The sequence below is a fragment of the Mirounga angustirostris genome, unplaced genomic scaffold (assembly GCF_029215605.1).
Source record: "Mirounga angustirostris isolate CCGP_5_RB_7025 unplaced genomic scaffold, mMirAng1.0.hap1 SCAF_11, whole genome shotgun sequence".
In the NCBI taxonomy this organism is placed as follows: domain Eukaryota; kingdom Metazoa; phylum Chordata; class Mammalia; order Carnivora; family Phocidae; genus Mirounga; species Mirounga angustirostris.
In genome coordinates this window covers 33,696,430-33,720,410 of record NW_026991719.1, presented here as the reverse complement: position 1 = coordinate 33,720,410, position 23,981 = coordinate 33,696,430, and the positions used below count along the sequence as shown (strand labels likewise).

Genomic DNA, 23,981 nt, shown 5'->3' with positions numbered 1-23,981 from the left:
TGTATTTATTTTGCAAATCAACGGCTTCCTACGATTGCAGCAAAAGGCAAAACTGTCAATAGGGAAATGAAATGCTGATGCCCATGACAGTGAAAGGGCAATGGGTTACCTAGCTTTGTGGCCATACAGAAAATAAGTCCTTCATTACAGCACCATCTCTCCAGTAGGACACACATTCTACTGGGTGGGCTAGAGAACCATGCATGCTTTGTTCTATGGACAGCCGGCACGATGGCGTCTGTGAATGACCTTCAGCCACACACCAAGCTAGCAGGGAGGCGGGAGGCGCTGCAGCTGGGGAAAGCAGGTGCTTCTCACGCTTTGTGGGGGCCCCATTCACTTTTCAAAAGCCCAGGCAAGGTTACTCAACCCCAATACATGCCAGAATATTTTTTTCTCCTTCAAAGTCCAATTAACTCAGAGATCCTCATAGAACTCAGAGGCATTAGTTCAGATCAGCTCCTGGTCTAAAGGAAAGCACTGGGTGTGTTAAGAACTTTCACAGGGTTTCAAAACCCAGATCTTGGACTGGATTCAGATGCCAGCACTGCCCCTTTTGAGCAGTGACCTTGGGTGCACTGCTTAATCTGAGTTCCGTTTTGTCTTTTGTAAACTAAGGATAATATCCATTCCTGCTCAGTTGTCTGTACAGGCAAAGAGCTTACCAGCACCTGGCACAGAGGTGTTCGATAAATGGCCAGAAAACTTTGATGTGGGGAACAAACGCAAAAGAAATGTGGATAAAATTAACTGTCCTTATAACCTGCAGCCCACTGACAAATACTTGAGGCAGGCAGAGTAGAACGTTCCTCCAGGAACTCCCAATCTTAATGTTAATGATTAATGTTAATGATATATTGTTATTATTGAATTATGTTGATTAATGATTATTATGATTAATGATAATGTTAATAAATAAAGGGGGGGGGACCAAAAAAACAAACCAAAACAAAAAAACAAAACCCTTAGCTTGACAATAGCAAGGCCTCCAGTATTCCCGGAGTCTTCTTTAGCATACAAAAGTCCTTTTGGAAACTTCCCACGTCTTTACCTCCCCCAACTCCACAGTATATCATCAGTTGCTCCTTACAATCCCAGGGCAGCAGCTCTTTCTGCCCACAGGTCCAGTCCCTGCGCTTTAATAAAAATACCTTTTTGCACTGAAGATGTCTCAAGAATTCTTTTCTTGGCCGTCAGCTCCGAACCCCAACATTTCCACATCACCTTGTTACTGGACTTGGCCTTTGGCTTCAAATAGTCAAAAATGAGCTGGACTCAATAATGTAAAAAAAAGGAAAGAAATTCCAGCTTCTAGGTTAAGCTGGTGGACTAAACACATGCATCTCATTCTACTGTTTTGTAACCCACAAAGACCACAGAAAGGAGTTGGTGTTTTTAAAAGAGAAACCCAGGAGAAAAGGAGAGAGGGTAACAGCAAGAAAGATTTAGAAGCTTTAGAAGCAAAACAGATGAGAGTGGTAATCAACTCAGCAGGCGGCAGGCGAGGGGGAAAAACCTGAGCTCAAACCCAGCAGGGAAGAAAGCAGACAAGGGGTCTCAGGCTCCTCTGGAAGGTGGAGTTGGGGTTGGGGGGCGGATAAAGAGGATGGTGGAAAGAAAGCAGTCTTAGAACCTGCTCCTACTAGCTCCTTGCTCCATTCCACTGTCCCTTCCCCACTCAGGTGAACATCCAGAGGAGTAGTTCCTGAAGACGGGAAAACAGGGCATGTGCCTTGGGAGGCACAGTTGGGCCATGGGTTCTCTGGGGTGAGCAGGGGCATTAAGTGACCGGATAAAGGGGCACTGAGCCCTGAATGCAGAGACAGCCCCCACGCCTTCCAGCAGGAGACCAGAAGGCTTCTGGGGGCATCTAAGCAACTCAAGGGGAAAGACTTCAAGATATCAGACATTGGGGTCTTCCCCAAAATGCCTAACCCAGATCTCTACCCACCTAATCAGAACTCCCCGACATCTTTCGAGTCCCCCACGCAACCCAGGATTACCAGGCATCTGTGCAAAGCCTCTACCAAAGGTGACAGAGATGAAAACAAGCAAGTATAACTTGGTGGGAACAGAGACTACCGAGTTCACAGAAAACTTAGGCAAATATATATCAGTGATATCCTTGGAGAGATAACATACTGTATCCACAAAATAAGAAAAGGTAAAAAAACAACCCCCCCCCCCATGAAGAAGCCAAAACCAACATTCTCAGAATCCAAAAAATACTCAGGAGACATTAAGAACAACAGAAGTGTTAGGAGGTATCATCCACAAATGCAAGCTGTGGGAGGAGAAGGGGAAAATGGAGAAATGAAAGGAATATTCAAGAAACATTTCCCAAACTGAAGGAGTTGAGGTGTCAGGGCAAAATGGCACATGACGTGGTACGCTCCACCTGGCACAGTAGATGAAAACAAATCCATGCCCCAGCCCGTTAGGGGCACATTTCAGATCCTCGGGGACAAAAAAAGACTTTATAAGCTTCCAGAGAGGAAAAAAAAAAAAATCAGGTCACAAGCAGCCTATCAGGAATCACAATGGCTTCACACTTCTCAACAGCAAGAGGAGAAATTGAGGACAAGGGAGCAATGTGTTAATTCAGAACTTTGATTTCGAACTTGGAATTAATTCTATGCCCCAACTGCCAATCGAGCATGACGGGAGAATAGACATTTTCCGGCAGGCAAGGCCTCGAACAATCTACTTCCCATGTAGCCTTTCCCACAAAGTTGCTGGAGGACGGGCATCACCAAAACAGGCCAAGAGGAAGACACAGGAGAGAGGTCAAGGAACAGCCTGGATGAAGCTGAAGGACAGCTCTGGGATGAGGGCTGGGCACCGAAAGAAGAGGGCAGCCAATGCAGGCTGCAGTGAGAGGACTCTGCAGAGATGGGCACACTGTGGACTGTCCTCACAAGATTCCCTGCTGCCACTGACCTGGCGGACAGAACGACCAGGCGAGCAGGGCCCAAGCCCTTCCCGTGTTGCTTCTCCTGACCATGGGCCTCTGGCGGTTCTCCCTACCATGCCCTGCTGCCTACATCGGCAGAGGACTCTCATTTCACTCCACAGCGACATTCAGCCTTGACCTCTTTCTGAGAGCTGGAGGCAGGCCCTGGGGAGCTGAGAAGCAGGAGATGCAGAGACCGTTGTTATCTTCTGTGCTACAGAAATGAGCATGATGTATTTACTGTTATGCCGGCCCATTTGGAAGTTCCCGACGGACAGGGCAGGGGTGGATGGACCCGTCTGCCTATGTAGCAAGGTGGGAGTCATGTTTTAGGAGAGAAATGATGGGACATGGAGGAAAGGCAGGTAGGGGAGCCATGAGTGGGGTAGGCTACCTTTAGCAAGAACCCAGTTCTGACATTCTCCATACCCTTCAGTGGTGACTCAAGGCCATCCGTGATGGCAGGCCATCAGGAAAACCCTCTTGCTGGGTCTCACTACCCTGACCACCACCAAGTAAACAATTCTCCTTTCCATGGAAACACATGGGGACGGCCAGACCTAGCTGTTGTCTTTTGTTGCCAGGCAAGGCCCTGCTTCAGTCTTTGAGTCCCTTCCTGGGAGCGAGGCCCTGACTCCGCCACACAGAATAATATGTGGCATTTCAGAGGTGGGCCCCGCCCCACAGCGCCGTCCCACGCCCTGAGAGTGGACAGCCCCATTTTCCTGTGGCTCCACTCGTGCCCTTGCCCACCCACTTCCGCACAACAACCTCATGGGACCTGAAGCCACACTTCTCCCGGAGACTTGGCTTAGACCACCTTCTCTTGGGACCTTCCTTGAATAGAAGCCGAGGCTCCCCTTCCTTACGCAGCTAGGTTTGCGCTTGCTGCTAGGTTGTTTGGAAAGCAATATATTGTTTAGGGATACACACGTACATGAGGACACTAAAAAGAAGAGAAAATGGGCAACAGAAGGTAGGGTAGTGGTTATCCCCGGGGGGAAGGAGTTTCATGCAAATGGAGGAAGGAGCAGGGGAAAAGGTGGTTCAGGAGCTACTGTCCTATTTCTTAAACTGGAGGCTGGACACATGGGTGTTTGAATATTCTTCATGCTGTATTATAGCTACGAAACATTCTTCTGTATTGTGGACACATTTTGCAATGAAAAAAATTATTTGGGTCACAGATTACAGTACACATTCCATAGAATCTGTACCGTTTGTCTCTGTTGTCTCCCCAGAACAACCGTCACGGAAATGCAATTCGGGCGCCTGGGTGGCTCAGTTGGTTAAGCGACTGCCTTCGGCTCAGGTCATGATCCTGGAGTCCCTGGATCGAGTCCCGCATCGGGCTCCCTGCTCGGCAGGGAGTCTGCTTTGCCCTCTGACCCTATCCCCTCTCATGTGTTCTCTCTCATTCTCTCTCTCTCAAATAATTAAATAAAATCTTTAAAAAAAAAAAAAGAAATGCAATTCTACAAGACACTTTACAACAGGAACAAGCAGAAGCGGGACCCTCTATAATTAGCTTTCGCGTACAGCCATAATGAGAAATACCCTAGTGCTCCTCTACCAGCGAGATTCCCACCACTGACAGGCTTCTGAGGCAAACTGAGGTGTCTCGTCACAAGAGATTGTGTTCACCATCTCCCCGGCATGTTTCAGTCTTCTTCAGACAGACTGGCAATTTCAAAATAAATACCCCCAACAACCGATCCACTTTCCCAGCATGATGCAGAGGAAAACAGGAGAAATGTTTACCATTAACTACTGACCCATGTTTGGTAGATTTCCTTAAATGCTACCTATGCTGTGCTCAGGGCGCCATGGCTACAAATCGTTTTTCTTGCACGGCGTTTTGCTGTTCAATTTCACAAAGCTGCTCTAACAGAAAAACTCTCTCCAAATTCTCCTGTGCTCTATGTTCCCCTTCTCTGTCCAGTCAAAGAAAGAAAGAAAAAGAGTTCTGCTGCTCTCACGTAAGACTCAGGGCACCACAGCCCAAGCCTCTGGCCACTGCTCAGCCATCTAGCTGAGACTCAGCCTCCCTTCCCCACTACCAATGATTTTGTCACCTCTTTGGGGGGGGGGGGGTCACCTGGAGGGGCAGGTGTACAGGATCAAAGCAACTGCGCTCTGACTTGAGTGAGGGCATCTATTCCATTCATCCAAGCAATAAAGTGAAACAGCTGGTGAAATGATATTAACACAAGTGGATACACACCCCCGACTTTTCTAAAACATTGTCAGAACCAGATCTTCAGAAGGAATCATTTCGCCCACCCCCCCTTAAACTGCCTCCACTTGAGACAAGAGTACTCCTTTGGGCGCCTGGGTGGCTCAGTTGGTTAAGCGACTGCCTTCGGCTCAGGTCATGATCCTGGAGTCCCTGGATCGAGTCCCGCATCGGGCTCCCTGCTTGGCGGGGAGTCTGCTTCTCCCTCTGACCCTCCCCCCTCTCATGTGCTCTCTCTCTCTCTCTCTCTCTCTCATTCTCTCTCTCTCAAATAAATAAATAAAATCTTTAAAAAAAAAAAAGAGTACTCCTTTGTAAGTTCACCTCTTAGAAGACTCAGTGAAGTGAATCAAGACGTGGTCACAGTGCTCTTTTTCATCAATGTTTCTGATCAAGTAATGGCCATCGGTAATGTACTTCTCCTAGATCAGAACTTCTCAACCTTGGCTGCACACTGGAATCACCTGGGCAGCTTTCAAAGCTTCTAATGCCTGGGGCCCACTGATTTACCGGGCCAGGAGATATGTGAGCTTGAAGAGCTTCGCAAGTGGTTCTGATGTGCAGCCAAGGGTGAGAACTATGGTCGATCATAGAATAATGGTGACCAGTTCCTTCCTGTCAAAAATATAAGTTAACATTTCCTAAAACCCATCACCACTTTGACAAAGTGTGTATGATTCCGTACACCAGGCAGCACAGCTAAGTGATTAAGAGCACAGAGACTTGAGTCAGGCTGCCTGATTTTGACCACCAGCTTTGTCACTCGCTGGCTGAGTACTGGACAATTTATATAACTGACCTGTGCCCCAGTTTGCCCATTTGCAAAATGGGCTCATATTAGTACTCATACCTTACAAGATAGTGTGTATTAAATCAGTTAATATTTATAGGATGCTTACGACAATGGCTATGACACAGAACATGCCTCAGAAATGTTTGTTAAATAAAACATTGAACCAGTTTCTATAAAAGCTCCAAAGAGAAACTAAAAAAGAAATTGGCAATTGTATGAACCAAAATAATTCAGAATCAGATAAAGCTTTCTTCAGGATGCCAGTTGCATATTTTCAGGGACACACATCCCTCAGATTTTCTGCACTGCCTCTTATTTTTATAACGGAACTTTATCCAGTTCTGGCAAAAGGGGCATTTTTGAGGTCCGAGAGGGAAATTTAACATAACATGGCAACATTCTTTCTTGCCGTGTCCACCCTTCTCTCCATCATTTCAGACATCCGTGTCTTTGTTAATAAACTGGTGTGAAATCTGAGGGCTGAATTTGCAGGAATTGGCAAGAACGGCTTTAGAATTCCAAGTTTTTCCTTTCCAAGGAATACGTCCCTGCCTCCACTCAGAAGATAAAGGAGTATTTTTTCAAAGGGTTCTCTGTCCCGTTGTAGGAAACAGAGGTGCCTGAATTTTTTCTAACTTTAATTAAAAAAAAAAAAAAAGCTGTATGCCAAGCACCATGCACAGAAATCCATTAATTCTAAAAGATGTTTAAAACGGGAGATCAAAACTGAATATAGTCTTGAAATGTATGTGTGAACAGATATTTGGCTGCATGAGCTTTTCAAGTGCAAGAATAAACATCAAATAGCATTTGAGGAAAGATATTTTCATACGTGCAACTCCTAAATACAGTTGTGTCGAGAGAGCTCTAAATAATATTCACCAGCAACACTTCAAATATGTTCAGCTTGCTAATGCTTTCATTCAAAAACCCACACTTAAATTCTCTAATGCCATGAAGTAGCCTCTTAAAAAGAATAAAAACTCATTTTGAAACATGCAGATTACTAATCAGACACTGCTGAGAGAGTGTGTAAACAGGCCCAACATTTCTCCATGGGTATCAAAATCATTCACAGAGTGTATATCCTCTGACCCAGGATTCTGCTTCTAAGGATTTATTCTTGGAAATTAACTGGACACACAGGCAAAAACGTGCACACAAGAAAGGTCATCACATTGTTTAAAGGCAAAAAAAGGGAACAAAAGTATCATGGAGCACTGGTTACTAGAGGATGGTATATTCATGCAATGGAGTCCTATGGCATGTATTGAGTGAAATGGAAAAGTATCTGCAATAAAGTTAATGGAAAAAAAAGGTGGTTAAATTACTGGGTAGCAGGACTCCATCTGTGTAGAAAATAAGGATACTAATATTAGAAAAATGCATGGAAAGCTATATTAAGTTAAAGGAAGTTATCTCTGATTAATGGGATTGTGGGGATTTTTCTCTGGGAGTAATTTCTAATCATTTAATTATGTATGGCTGGTACAATTAAATGAATGAATAAGATATGAAAAAATTCAAAACTAAAATGCAATAAAGACATAGTAAATAATAAAATATACCCTACTTTGTTCTCCCTAAATGGCATCTCTGGAACTTTCCTGGAAGTGTGAATTGCCTATAAGGAACAAATATTTAAAAGAACTAAGAGCTTAGTGTCCCCAATTTACTTTGACTTACTTCTTACAACCCTCTGCCCTCTTCATCTTTCCTCCCTTTGCTTTATTCCTCCATTTCTCCCGAATTTCCTAAAGGCTGGGATCCTTCCCCACCAGGGATGGACAGGCTAAGTCAGTGAAGATTCAGGAGATGCCAGAGGTTGGGGATACTTAGGAAACAAAAAGATTGAGCTTTGAAGCCATTTGAGACTCACTTGGTAATCTTAGTTCCAATTCAGAATTGGCTTCTCTTCCCCACCTTTTTCTCTCAAAAGTAAAATTAGCAAAACCCAGTCCTTTTGTAGACACTAAGCACGGCTCTGATCTGGTTTCTGCAGGAAGGGTCAGGAAGAAAGTGAGTCCCTAAAGACTTGCAATTCAAGGATCAGCGCTCACTTCTGGTCCTAAACATATGCCTCAGATGTCAGAACATGAAATCACAGAATTGCAGAATATTAGAGTTGAAAGTGGCTTTCTAAGTTTTAAAGATGAATGCTACTAACAGTGGGGTTGTTCAGCAGCACTGCATGGGTGCTTGCTAGAAATGCAAATTCTCTGGCCCCAGCGTGCACGTACTGACCCAGAAGTTCTAGGGGTGGGGTCCAGGTATCTGCAGTTTTATGAGCTCTCCAGACACGTAAGGCCAACAATCTAATTGAAAATTACTATTACAGAGTAAGAAACTGAAGCACGTGAGTCTAATTGTTTGTCTTCACAAAACTAGAGGGAAAAAGCAGTTATTCTAAGTGAGACATCGAAATAAAGCTTCCTTATTTTCTCCCTGTTTTAGGATCTGCAATATTGTACCTTCAGGTCTCTGGATTATCTTTCATCCCTATGTGTCTTTTCCTTTTTACGTCGCTACACTTGGAGAAACTGTGGCAACCAATACAGAACAGCCCAATACAGTCTCTGGAGCATGAAGAAGGGTTTAATTCAAACTCTTTTTACAAATCTCTGGATTAATGAAATTCATCATACGCAAGAGTCCTGAGATGTCAACTGCATGCAAATCACATTTAACAAGCTAAAGTGCAGACTCCGACCTTAGCTCCCAGAACATTGGAATGGCAAACACTAGAACAGGAATTTGACTATGCATGAATCTACAAGAACTGGAGCTCCTTATCTTATTTTCTCAGGCTGTTCTTACCTATATCCACACCAAGACTCAGAGAGGTGCTCTGAACTGTAGCTAGTTCTATCTCACAAAAAAAGCTGGCTTCCCAAAAGATCACTTCTAAATCATTTATTTGAAACCTGGACACATTGCCTCATGCAATGTTATAAATGGTCTTAGATGTCTAATCACAATAGATTTACAATAAAACTGATAGTATGAAAAACTTAATAATTTAAAAATTTCAATCATATGTGGAATTTAAGAAACAAAACCGATGAACATAGGGGAAGGGAAGGAAAAATAAAAAACAGAGAGGGAGGCAAGCCATAAGAGACTCTTAACTATAGGGAACAAACTGAGGGTTGCTGGAGGGGTGGTGGGTGGGGAGATGGGGTAAATGGGTGTTGGGCATTAAGGAGGGCACTTGAAGTAATGAGCACTGGGTGTTATATGCAACTGATGAATCACTAAATTCTACCCTTGAAACTAATCATACACTATATGTTAACAAAATTGAATTTCAATAAGAAATAAAAAATAAATGCTTCCACTAGGCAAAAAATATATTCCAAGCTCCAGTTTAGGTGCATCTTCACAAAGGGGTCTTCTCTTATGACAGAGAAATGTTGGGGGCAGATGTCTTTTTCTGCATTCATCATCTCTAGGTTGTAGACTACCAGTATCATGGACTTTGGATTCCAGATTCCTGGTCCAAAAGATCTACCTAAAACCTCCGAACTAATACCTTGCAGAAGGCTATAGCTCTGGCTCTTACCAGTACCAAGACCAAAGTCAACTAATGCTTTATCTTGCACATTTTCCGACTACCCCTCCCCCTCCTCAGCTGAGCTAGGTGCTGCCTGTTTGAAATTCTATTCTCCATTTATCACTGATTTTTCTAAAACATTCCTATTTATATTTCCTTTTTAAAAAGATTCATTAAATGCATAAGATATGGATATTTTTAAAGCAACATTAAAGAAACCTCACACCCCTTAGTTGTTGCACCCAAATCTCCCCATCCTCCCAACTCTAGGCAAACACTAATCTACCTTCTATCTCTATAGATTTGCCTATTTTGGACAATTTATAGAAATGGAATCATACAATATATGGTCTTTTACAACTGGCTTTCTTCACTTAGTATAATGTTTTCAAGGTTCATCTGTGTTGTACCATGAATCAGTACTTCATGCCTTTTAATTGCCAAATAATATTCCACTGCATGCACATATCACATATTATTTACCCATCCATCAGTTGATAAACACTGGGGTTGTTTACACTATTTGGCTATTATGAATAATGCTGCTGTGAATGTTCTTGCCCAAGTTTTTGTGTGGAAGTACGTTTTCTTTTTTTAATATTTATTTTTAGAGAGAGACAGTGAGAGAGAGGAGGGAGCATGAGCAGGGGGAGGAGCAGGGGGAGAGAATATTTCAAGCAGACTCCCCGCTGAGTAACCCCACAACCCATGAGATCATGACGTCAGCTGAAACCAAGTCAGACACTTAACCAACTGAGCCACCCAGGTGCCCCGGAAGTACATTTTCAGTTCTCTCGGGCGTATGTATATGAGTGGAATTGCCTGATCACATGGTAACTCCATGTTTAAGTGTTGGAGGAACTGCCAGACTGTGATCCACAGTGGCTGCACCATTTTGCATTTTTACCAGCAATATAGGAGGACTCCAATTTCTCTACATCCTTGCCAACACTTGGTATTTCTGTCTTTTTTTATAGACATTCTAGTGGGTGGGAAGTGGGATCTCAGTGTTATTTTGATTTGCATTTTCCTAATGGCTAATGATATCAAGCCTTTTTCATGTACTTATTGGCCTTTTGGGTATCTGCTTTGGAGAAAGCTCTATTCAGACCCTTTGCCCATTTTTTAATTCTATTATTTGCCTTTCTACTATTGACTTCTAAAAGCTACTCATATATTCTTGATACAGGTCCCTTTTCAGATACACGGTTTGCAAAAATTTCTCCCATTTTGTACGCTCTGACATTCTTTTTTTTTTTTTTATCACACAATGTGTCTGAATGCCTCATACATATCTATATATCTCAACATAGATATAGATATAGATATAGATACACATATCTCAACATATTCTCTACTACTCCCCCACTCAGGTGGCTACAGCCACACACTAGCTGGCTTTCCCACTGCTTCCTTCCACCCCAGGACCTCAGCATCACTCTTAACCTCAGCCTGGAATGCTTCTAGAGCACGTGGCCTGTGCCCTCACTTCATCTGGGCTTCTGCTCCCATGGCACCACCCCGGAGAGAGGCCCTCTCTAGAACTGCAACTCCCTCTACCCGTCTCTGCATTCCCTTACCCTTCTCTTCTAGAAGTGCTAGGAAAATATAGCAGCAGTTGACATTTGTCAGAAATTTATATTTGTTTGCCTTTCTTTGATTACTGGATAAAACGAATGCTTTCTTAAATGTTTATTGGCAGCCATGTGCATATTGATATTTCTTCTTTTGTAAATATCCTCTTTGTGACCTTTGCTGATTTTCCCACTGGCGTATTTGTCTTTGTTAATTTTTAGGAATATTTCCCCTTTGTGTATTATCAATAACTTCCCCAGCTGTGTTTTCCTTGTTCATTCACAGTGTTTGCCATATAAGAGTTCTTCATTTTTATGTAGACTGATCTATTAGTCTTTACATTTATTCACTGCCTTTGGTGCCTTCTCTTCTCAAGGATTCACAAAAGTGAATGGGCTTTAATGCTAAAGACACTTTTCATAAAAATCCCCTTGTCTTAGAATTTCTCATTCAGAAAGCCCATTCATCGCGCTACTACAGAAACTGGGTTTTCCTCCACCCTCAGCTCTCCTCCTTCATCCCAGCAACCAGCAGCTCTGCTTCCATTTTACTGAAAGCATCTGGCAACTCAAAAGTCCACTGTGGGAGACTATTACAGCAACAGCCCCAGTGAAGTCACACCTCCTACCCAAGCCCTTGTGTCATATCCTGTCTCACAACGACTCTGGGCTTGGTGATGTGACTGCTTTTGACTAGTGGGACTCTGGCCAACATCCTGTAGACAGAGGCGTGAGGCATGCACGTGCACCGCTTCTGGGAACTCCAGTGCTGGGATGGGGACAGCCCAGGCTGGCCTGGGAGATGGGAGACAATGTAGAGATGATACCTATTGCTATTAGAAAACACACAAAGCGAATTTCCTCTCACTGTGATTTCAACAAACTATAGCAAATAAAGGACCACAGCAGAGAATCAAGAAAAAGAAAGAAAGAAAGAAAGAAAGAAAGAAAGAAAGAAAGAAAGAAAAGAAAGAAGAAAGAGAGAAAAGAAAGCACACAAAGCATAATTAGCTTTCCTGCTAATTGGGCAAAAAGAGTATCACTTTTAGCTCGAAATCCCCCCAAATTCATTCAGGTAATAAGTCTCTGACACTTGCTAGCTGCAGAGACAAAAGGAACGGCGCTGGGGCAACACACAAACATGGTTAAATTATACTTGGGCCTCCTATTTATAGGTCATCGAACAGTAAGATGCCGCTCTTGGCGGGGTTGGACAGACGTGACAGGAAGAGCATCGTATCTCTGGAAGTGACAAACAGCTGGCGGAGCTTAAGAGCTTCCCTTGCAGATGGAAGAAACAGAACAAAGGGCCACAGAAGAGAAGTTGGGGGGGGCGGCTTGAGCCTTAAGTGAGGTGCTTTTCACAAGTGGGCCTTCCATTTCTCTGCTTTACAAAACAAGAAAGTAGGGGGTTGGGGAGAAAAAAAATGAGATCAAGGGAAGTTTAAGAGCCTTTGTGTACTTAGGCTTTCCAGCTGGGTACACAGCTTACCCAAATATCTAGCCTCTCCTGCTGTTACTAGAAATACATGGAATAGCTCTTCCAGGAGGAAAATGGTCACATCACCAAGGAGACCAGGAGACCCTCATGATAGAGTTTTTGTTTTGTTTTGTTTTGTTTTAATGACTTAGGAATCCAAGCAACCCTCGACTCCTTTCTTTGGACTCCACCAAGAGGGTAACTAAAGCTTCTGCCAAAAGAGAGAATTCACATAGAATTTTGTCTGTTCACATCTGATACTGGGAATCAGCTGAAATCTAAAGTGCCTTAAAACTAGCTCATTGTGAAGGCAGACATTCTGGCATGAAAACTAGAAAAGGCTGCCACCACAATAAATGCACATTGTCTTGCACCAACTGCTACTAGAAAGCGATTTCAAGGATTCTAGCAGAAAAGGGAAGGCGCGACTGATGAGAAATTGAGCATGAGAGTGAGTGCTCTTGGGAGAAATGCAAAACAAAATCATTTTCCAACAGAGGGCATTTCTCATAAAACTGGAAGACAAGGGTCTTTTTCTGTGGTGCGCCACAGGAAGAGATAGGATGCATATTTTTCTCACGGGCCTCACAGAGTTGCTTTTCTTTCAGTAGTGCCCTGTGCTTTCTTCCTGCTGCCAAGAAAATGTAGGACAAGCTAATACAAGCACCACAAAATGGGGGACTCCATTAAAGCTGATTGTAATTCATCTCCACATCTCCAGTACTCGATTGACTCAAACAAGATGGGCCATTGGTGCATTGTTCCCATTATTTTCTCTTTTTCATAATGCCTATTGTCTTTGAATTTACCATTAACATTACATTTTATGTTTGGTCATTTTATTTGCTTTTTTCCCCCTATGTAATACTTAAGAATTCTTACATATGTGATTGGTTCACTTTAAGAGAGGATAATGGGGTGGAGGCTCCCCTAACATTTCCAAATCGGGATTTTTTTAGAAGTGTGGAACTCAGGTAAAGAGAATTGGATAAGTCATATTAATCAAAATCTTTGGCTCATGACTACTCTTCACAGCCTTGTTTATGGTTATTATATAAACACACACACACACACACACACACACAACCTAACATAGATACTAGAATATGAACAATCTCTCTGTGTGATTAATGTGATTATCCCCATCCCCTTCCTCCCTCCTCCCAAGGTAACCACTATCTGGAATCTTGCATTGAAAGTCGATATATACCTATCATGTAATCTTGAGGGACCTATTTTCATTTGTTATATTAATAAGATTCACCCATGGTGTTCTTCATTGCAGTAGTTAATTTATTTTGACTGCTATATATTACTCATTGTATGAATCAAGAAAAGGATGAATTAAAATCTAGGGTATCAATATTTTATTGCATTAATTCATTCTATGTTCTTTATTTCTTAACAAACAAATGCCACACTAAGCATCACTCACTTGTTCTAAAAGAACTGATCACATAAAACAAGTTGCTATTGTACTTCATAGCTAATCTCATCACCCTCAAATTTTTTTGTATTTTCTACGATTAAACATTCATTATGTATTCTACACTGGATTTTCCTGAAGATTAGTGATATAAGAACTGGCACAGATCAGGGCTATTGATACAAAACCAGTCTATTATGACACTAATCAGATCAGACTCACCCCTAAATTCTCATTTACTCAATACTTCGAGTGACCTCATGGCCATACACTCCTAGAAAAGGCACTAGTCACACCGAACTGAACAAAATCGTTCCTTTCCATCAAGGTTCTCACTGCCTAATGGAAGGAGGAAAAAAAATTTTTTTTAATCTACAATCCCAATACAAAAGGTAACTTTCAGCATCTTAGACCTAGAGGCGACTGCTTGGTAGATGAAGAAGAAAGAGAAGCAGAGGGACTGATCATTCAAAGGCACAGGGGTGGGAGAGCTTCAAGAGGTCAGGGATCTTCAAGCACAGTGGCAAGGAAGTCAGAGGTCATCTCAGAGTATTGAGAACTTTATCCCAAGGTAACTAGGAGCCACTGAGCAATTTCATACAGTGGTGGGATAGAATCAGATTTGCTGTAGTAGAAAGTGGGCTGTACTGGAGGGTGGGGTGTGGAGGTAAGAGCAGTTGGAACATTAGTCTAGGATCCAGGAAATACAAGATGTGGACCTGGACTGACACAGCCACAAGGATCATGGATCCAGGAGGGCAGGACATAGATTTCAATAATATTTATGCAACAAAGTTGACTGAAAAAGAAGACACAGAGCCAAAAGAAAATGAGCTTAACACACAAAAAATTGGTGGTCTAAAAGCAACTGGAGTACAATTATTTCACATGCCATGCCTAAAAAAATGCAACCTCACCTAGAGGAAGAGAAAAGCCTCCCTATCATATTGTTTCAATTCCAAGAAAGCCTCCAAATATTGGTAAAGTAAATTTTTTGTGTGTAAATTACCAGGTATCTTTATTTGAGTTTGTGTTCACAGAGTACAACTCATTTTTTTTTTTTAAGATTTATTTATTTGAAAGAGAGAGAGAGCTCCAGGGGGAGAGGGAGAGAAAGTCTTTTTTTTTTTTTTTTAAAGATTTTATTTATTTACTTGACAGAGAGAGACACAGCGAGAGAGGGAACACAAGCAGGGGGAGTGGGAGAGGGAGAAGCAGGCCTCCCGCCGAGCAGGGAGCCCAATGCGGGGCTCGATCCAGGACCCTGGGATCATGACCTGAGCCGAAGGCAGACGCCCAACTGACTGAGCCACCCAGGCGCCCCCGAGGGAGAGAAAGTCTTAAGCAGACTCCACGCTGAGCATGGAGATCATCACCCGAGCCAAAACCAAGAGAAGAACGCTTAACCAACTTCGCCACCCAGGGACCCCACAACTAAATTTCTCATAACTCGTCTCCTCATCATCCATAAAGAAGACAATGATGCCCAGTCAGGATGCTAGTCTAATTGTTTTTTAAACATACAGTTGAGGGGTGTCTGGGTGGCTCAGTCAGTTAAGTGTCTGACTCTTGGTTTGGGCTCAAGTCATGATCTCGCAGTCATGGGATCAAGCCCTGCATTGGGCTGCACACTCAGTGGGGAGTTTGCTTCAGATTCTCTCTCCCTCCTCCTCTGCTCTCCCCCCGCCCCCCATGCCAGCTTGCTCACAGTCTCTAAAATAAATAAATAAACTCTTTAACAACAAAAAAACAAAAAAAATCCCCATACGGTTGATTCTCATTATTCACAGCACTTATGTTCTATAAAGTCACCACAGACATTGAATTGACACAGACCTACTGCTCCTAGTGGAAATACAGAGTTAGATTCCTGAGAACTTTGGGTCACACAATTTTGTCAACCAGTCAACATGTAACCTTCCTTTATGTGTGTGTCTGTTGAGAGACACCTATTTAATATATATTGTTGGCTCATTAACACAAACTCATGGCCCAAATCACTATAACTCATGTTTCATTTAAGTTTATCTAACACATGTATTTTCTCCACAAGGCACATCACACACAGCCTTCTTACCCTTGGCAACACTAGCCGGCCCTTGAGCACTACATTTGGGGGCCATTCTAAGCACTACAATCAGCGACCAAAAGCACAAAAATGTGAATAATGTGACACTAAATAGACCATGGGAAGGATACTTGTTTGCAGTATGAGCGTTTAAAAAAGAAGGCAGAACATGGCCATGTTCAACCTCAACTGGGAATGTATGCATCAGGTGACTCAAATTTTTTGCTACTCTGTGCATGACTGCAAAGGCAGTAGTGATTTGGGGGTTACAAATGGATTTTAGCAAGTAGGCAAATTTGCAAATATAGAATCCATGAATAATGAGGATTCACTATATCACTAAGAGATCCTTGCCTGAAGGTATCAAAAGGTACTTTAGTGGGTAGGCAGAGTAAGTCACTAACAATGCCAAATCTTTAGTTATGTGCTTTTCCCTGAGGAGTTCAAAAGTGTCTCTTCAGACATCATATCTAAATGGCCCCTCTGCTCATCTCCTGTGAGCCTGGAAAAACCCAGCTATAAATCAGTTTTTAAATGTGAGAAAAACAAAAAGAAAAGAAAAGAACCAGGAATAAATTCTAGATGTCCTGATTCCTAAACAAATTGCCCATCTTCTAGGTTGGGGATTCTCAAACTTTACTGTGCTCATGAATCCCTAGAGATCTTGCGGACAATGAAAATTGATTCAAGAGGTCTGGGGTCAGACCCGAGTATTTTTCATTTCCAGCTAGTCCCAGTTGATACCAATGCTGCACAGGCTTTGAGTTCCAAAGCTACTCAAGAAATTCATCAGCCCCAACACTGACCTACACCCAACAGACAAGAGTTACAGCAATTAAAAAAACAAGCACTTCAGTTTAAGATTATGTGATAGAAACTAAAAAGTAACTAAGCTTTCTGAATATCAACAGTTCCACATGCAAAATAATCTAGAGTAAGTAATGCCGTTCATTTTTTCTACCTGAGTCTACTGGTGGTGTAAAGAAATTAAAACAAAGTATGTTAGGATCTCAATATTATTTTTCAAATAAGACCTCAGAGTTAAGATTATTTTTCTCCTCTCCCAGTGGACCATTAGCAGTGTTAAGGAAGTAAAGGGACAAGCATCTGAAAGGTACAGACTACTTCATTTGCAGGCAGCTGACCCAAGTGGCCAAAACACCACTTGTCCAGTTTAACAGGCAGATAAGGGCTGGGATTATTCGGAAGCTGTTATCTGCTGATAACGGCATTGGCTTCTCATTGCCTTTGTGCTCTTACCCCCAGATAACACTATAAATCAGAGAGGACTTGGGGAAATAAAGGGCAGTAGAAGTGCATATCCCGCAACCTGCCTTTGTGGAAGGAAATCTGGTACCCAAGAGCCTGTGAGAAGAGCAATTTGATGTAAAGGCCCTAGTGGAAATTTGACTTCCAAGAGATAATCCAAAGGAATGTTGGTCTCTCACAAAGATTTGCAGAACTACAAAAATAACAACAGAGCAGATGAAAAGAAGAATGTGTTCACTGGTGCCTCAGTGGGGCAGACATTTGTGGAAGGCAGAGAGTAAGAAAGGCCTTTGGGATACTCGAGACTGATCCTTCCAGGCCACTGAGTCCAACTTGATAGTTTGTGTTTAACAATTTAAAAAGTCAAAGTTGCATCTGAGACCAAACATAGGGGTTCTCCACCACAGCAGCAAGTTTGATTTTTCATGCCACTTGAAAACTATCCACAGTTATCTTCTTTCTTTAAACCAAGTTTCTTCGGCACACATGATACCAAATGCAGTTAAGAAAAAATAACTGTCCTCAATTGACTATGTATCATGAATGTACCACCAGTTTTGTTGTATTTTTAAACTCGACAAGATAAAGATAAAATGCAGATAATTACACTTCAGTGAAAAAAATCTCAGCTCAAGCTATAAATTAAGGACATTTCAGAACATATGGAAGAGTGCTCTATGAAAAGAGATATTTAAAGGAAGAGGAGGCAATGACTGTAGGAATCTAACGCTCACGGGATGAAGATTAGATATTAGAAAAAATGCACTTGGAGTACCAGACACATTGGGAAAAGTCCTTACCTGCATTCCGTTATAAATTTATTTTTGCTTCACTCAAAACCATGGGAGGAAGGAAATGCAAAGAAAAGCTTCTATTTTCTGATACAAATCAGAAATTCTTCAAGGGAACAGAGGGACAAAAGGAGCTTCACATATGAACAATATAAATAGTTACAATCAACCAAGATGTGTGTGCTTTAAGGGAAGACAGCAGAATGAAATCCAAACACTAACAAAACAACCCAATTGTATCACAAGTGAATAAGTAACCACACTGAATGGAATGGGGAAGAAAAGAACTAGTCTTAGTAATCGTGTTAAACAATATCTTGATTTAAGACAAAAAAAAGAACTGGGGCGCCTGGGTGGCTCAGTCGGTTAAGTGTCTGCTATGCACCCCAATGTTCATAGCAGCAATGTCCACAATAGCCAAACTGTGGAAAGAGCTGAGATGCCCTTCAACAGACAAATGGATAAAGAAGATGTGGCCCATATATACAATGGAATATTACTCGGCCATCAGAAAGGATGAATACCCAACTTTTACATCAACATGGATGGGACTGGAGGAGATTATGCTAAGTGAAATAAGTCAAGCAGAGAAAGTCAATTATCATATGGTTTCACTTATTTGTGGAACATAAGGAATAGCATGGAGGACATTAGGAGAAGGAAGGAAAAAATGAAGGGGGGGAAATCGGAGAGAGAGATGAACCATGAGAGACTATGGACTCTGAGAAACAAACTGAGGGTTTTAGAGGGGAGGGAGGTGGGGGGATGGGTTAGCCTGGTGATGGGTATTAAGGACGGCACATACTGCATGGAGCACTGGGTGTTATACGAAAACAATGAATCATGGAACACTACATCAAAAACTAATGATGTAATGTATGGTGATTAACATAACATAATAAAATAAAATTTTAAAAAAAGTGTCTGCCTTTGGCTTAGGTCATGATCCCAGAGTCCCGGGATAAAGCCCCACATCAGGCTCCCTGCTCAGCAGGAAGTCTTGCTTCTCCCTCTGTCCCTCACCCAGCTTGTGCTCTCTCTCTCTCTCTCCTGCTCTCTCAAATAAATAAATAAAATCTTTTAAAAAAAGAACTGTACGGAGAACTATACTCTAGCCAGTAAATGTTTCTCTCAAGGGTTTGGGTTAGCAATTCTGATTCTACTTTAGTGTATACTAGGATTAAAGAAGTAAATATATTTACATATATTATAGATAATGAGAGCCAGGTTTCTCACCATTAGAGAAAGGACTGGAATGAACCATGTGGTGTTGGATTAGAATCAGAGGCTCAGTATGAGCTCATGACTTGATAAATAGATAGATGGCAGATAGATGAGAAGAAAGGAAGACAGAAAGATGAAAGAATGAAAAAAGACAAGATATTGATATACGTGTTTGCATAGTTAGTATATGTTTACATGTATGTCCTAACTACTAGGAAGGCCTAGAAGCAATGACATCCCAGTACCAAATGAGCACCCCTAGGGCACAAGCCCTAATTTCTAAATGCCATTCTGCAATAAAAGAAACCAAGGAAGGGTGGGACAGGAAAGAGTCTGCAATAAAAAACCCAAAATGGGTGGGACAGAAATATTAGCTTGAATTTCCCAAATTTTGTGCAATCATTAAGCCTACATATTCAAGAAGCTCAACAAAACCCAAGCAAAATATGAAGAAAAGTACACCAAAGTATATCATAATCAAATTGCTCAAAACTAATGATGAAAAAATCTTAAGAGCTGGCAGAGAAAACAGAAATATTATACGTAGAGGAATAAAGATAAGAATGACATATTTCTCATTAGAAATACAAGCAAGAAGAGAAAGGAGAGACATCTTTAAAATACAGAAATTTAAAAACTGTCAACCTAGAATTCCATAGCAGCAAAGATATCTTTCAAAAACAAAGGTGAGGGGCGCCTGGGTGGCTCAGTTGGTTAAGCGACTGCCTTCAGCTCCGGTCATGATCCCAGGGTCCTGGGATCGAGCCCCGCATTGGGCTCCCTGCTCGGTGGGAAGCCTGCTTCTCTCCTTCCTACTCCCCCTGCTTGTGTTCCCTCTCTCGCTGTGCCTCTACCTCTCTCTGTCAAATAAATAAATAAAATCTTTAAAAAAAAAAAACAAAGGTGAAATAATTTTTCAGACACACAAAAGCTGGAAGAATTCATCACCAGCAAAATTATACCAAGAAAAATGTTGAAATAAGTACTTTAGAAAGAAATAAAATGATACCAGATGGAAATATGGATCTGCATAAAGGAATGAAGGGTATTAGAAATAAATACTTGGGTAAATAGAAGATTTCTTCTTATTATTTAAATGTCTTTAAAATAGGACTGTTTAAACAAAAATAACAACAATGTAATGTGGTGTTTAAAGCATACAAAAAATAAAATGTGTAAAACAAAAGAAGAAAGGCTAGAAATGGAGAAACGGAAGTACTGTATACTATTATAAGGTGCTTATAATAATAGTGAGGTGGTATACTATCCTGGTAGATCTTGGTAAGTTAAAAATGTATACATCAGCTCTTTTCCTCCCCGGCTGCTTGAAGCTTGGCTGCCATCATGAACAACACAGTAACTATCCGGACCAGGAAGTTCATGACTAACCAACTACTTCAGCGGAAACAGATGGTCATTGATGTTCTTCACCCCGGAAAGGCAACAGTACCTAAGACAGAAATTCGGGAAAAACTAGCCAAAATGTACAAGACCACACCAGATGTCATATTTGTGTTTGGATTCAGAACCCATTTTGGTGGTTGCAAGACAACCGGCTTTGGCATCATTTATGATTCCTTGGATTATACAAAGAAAAATGAACCCAAACACAGACTTGCAAGACATGGCCTGTATGAGAAGAAAAAGACATCAAGAAAACAATGAAAGGAACACAAGAACAGAGTGAAGAAAGTCAGGGGGACTGCAAAAGCCAATGTTGGTGCTGGAGATTGGACAACAGAAGGAGTAAAGATGCTGCAGTGGCTTTATCTGTGGTGGTTGTGCAGATTTTTCATGAGAGGATCACTAAACTAAGAATGTTAAAAAAAAATGTATACATCAACCCTAAAGCAACCAATAAAATCACAAAACAAAGAATTAGAGCTAATAGGCCAAAGAATTACATCTAATAGGCCAAAAATCATAAAAAAATAATCAAAAGTAAGTCAGAAAAAAGGAATAATGGTTAGGTGGGACAAATAGAAAACACTGCAAAATAATAGATTTATATCTAACCATATGAATAGTCATATTAAATGTAAGTGGTCTAGGGGCGCCTGGGTGGCTCATTCACTTAGGTGTCTGCCTTTGGCTCAGGTCATGATCTCAGGGTCCTGGGATGGAGCCCGCACTGGGCTCCCTGCTCAGTGGGGAGTCTGCTTCTCCCTCTCCTCCTCCCCCTGCTTATGCACGTGCTCTCTCTCTCTCTCTCAAATAAATATTTAAAAAAATAAATGTAAGTGGTCTAAATAGTTAAAATGCAGAGATTGTCAAATTGGAAAAAATAAAGTTCATGATGGCAGGCCCACCTGTATCCTGAATATAAGAAACACACTTTACATATAAAGACACAAATAGGTTAAAAGTAAAAGGATAAAAAAAGATATACTAACACTAGTCAAAAGAACTGGAGTAGTTATATTAACATTAAACAAAGTACATTTCAGAGCACAGAATATTACTAGGGATAAAGAAGGTCATTTCACAATGAAAAAGGGCTCAATTTATCACATGGGCACTTAAGAAAAGAGCTTCAAAATACATGAAGCGAAACTGACAGAACTTCAAGGAGAATTTGACAAGTCTAGAACCATAGCTGGAGATTTCAAAAAGACTCTTTCAATTGATAAAACAAGTACTGATAAAGTTAGTTAAGGATATAGAAATTTTGAACATTATCAGTGTTGATATACATAGAACATTCTACTCAACAAGAACAAAATATATATTCTTTTCTAGCACACATGGAAGATTTGCCAAGACCACATTCTGGGTTATAAAATCTCAATAGGAATTCATGTCATATACAGTATGCTCTTCCCACAAAGAAATTAATTTAGAAATCAATAAGATAAAGATCTCTGAAAAATCCCCCAACTATTTGGAAAGAAAATAACACAGTTCTAAATCACCCATGGTTAAGGAAAAAAACCAAAAGTGAAGTTAAAAAGAATTTTGAACTGAATGAAAATGAAAAGACAACATACTAAAAATTTGGAAAAGTAGCTAAAACAGTATTTAGGGGATAATGTATAGCATTGAATGCTTATATTAGAAAAGAGGAAAGGTCTCAAATCCATGACTTCAGCTTCTTGTTTAAGAAACTGGAAAAGCAAGAGAAAATTGAACCCAAAGTCAGTAGAAGAAAGGAAATAAGATCAGAGTCAAAATCACTAAGACCAAAAAAAGAAAAAGAAAAAGAAAAACCCAAAATAACAAAACCCAGACAAAAATCAATGAATCCAAAAACTTGCTCTTTGAGAAGATCAATAAAATTGATGAACCTCTAGGTGGACTGATCTGGAAAAACAGAGAGAAAACACAAATTACAACAAGAAGTTTGGGGGGGAAATCACTACAAATTCTACAAATATTAAAAGCATAAACAAAGAGGCAGCCCACAGAATGGGAGAAGATATTTGCAAATGACACTACAGACAAAGGGCTGATTTCCAAGATCTATAAAGAAATTCTCAAACTCAACACCCAATAAACAAATAATCAAGTCAAAAAGTGGGCAGAAGATATGAACAGACATTTCTCCAAAGAAGACACACAAATGGCTAACAGACACATGAAAAAATGTTCATCATTATTAACCATCAGGGAAATTCAAATCAAAACCACATTGAGATACCACCTTACACCAGTTAGAATGGCAAAAATTGACAAAGCAAGAAACAACAAATGTTGGAGAGGTTGTGGAGAAAGGGGAACCCTCTTACACTGTTGGTGGGAATGCAAGTTGGTACAGCCACTTTGGAAAACAGTGTGGAGGTGCCTCAGAAAATTAAAAATAGAGCTACCCTATGACCCAGCAATTGCACTCCTGGGTATTTACCCAAAGACACAGATGTAGTAAAAAGAAGGGCCATATGCACCCCAATGTTCATAGCAGCAATGTCTGCAATAGCCAAACTGTGGAAAGAGCTGAGATGCCCTTCAACAGACGAATGGATAAAGAAGGTGTGGTCCATATATACAATGGAATATTATGCAGCCATCAGAAAGGATGAATACCCAACTTTTACATCAACATGGATGGGACTGGAGGAGATTATGCTAAGTGAAATAAGTCAAGCAGAGAAAGTCAATTATCATATGGTTTCACTTATTTGTGGAACATAAGGAATAGCATGGAGGACATTAGGAGAAGGAAGGGAAAAATGAAGGCAGGGCAATTGGAGGGGGAGACAAACCATGAGAGACTATGGACTCCAAGAAACAAACTGAGGGTTTTAGAGGGGAGGGAGGTGGGGGGATGGGTTAGCCCGGTGATGGGTGTTAAGGAGGGCACATACTGCATGGAGCACTGGGTGTTATACGAAAACAATGAATCATGGATCACTAAATCAAAAACTAATGATGTATTATATGGTGACTAACATAACATAATAAAATTAAATTAAATTAAAAAAAGAAAGCATAATCAGGGAGTATTACTAAAAACTTTATGCCAATAAATTTGATAACCTAGAGGAAATGGATTAATTCCTTGAAAGATACATACTACCACAGCTCACTCAAAAAATGGAAAAGCTGAAATAGATACATATCTATTAAAGAAACTAAATTGATAGTTTAAAAAATTTCCACAAAGAAAACCCCAGACCC

The 23,981-nt window shown here is 41.1% G+C and overlaps 2 protein-coding genes across 2 annotated transcripts in view; one reads left to right on the top strand and one right to left on the bottom strand.

The window, feature by feature from the left end:
* Positions 1-23,981, bottom strand: part of TSPAN7 (tetraspanin 7) — a 125,327-nt gene that overhangs the window by 74,767 nt on the left and 26,579 nt on the right. The window lies entirely within an intron of this gene.
* Positions 20,695-21,088, top strand: LOC123842311 (small ribosomal subunit protein eS24-like). Its single transcript, XM_045871674.3, has one exon. It carries the CDS (start codon positions 20,712-20,714, stop codon positions 21,030-21,032), a length of 321 nt encoding a protein of 106 aa, XP_045727630.1. The 5' UTR covers positions 20,695-20,711; the 3' UTR covers positions 21,033-21,088.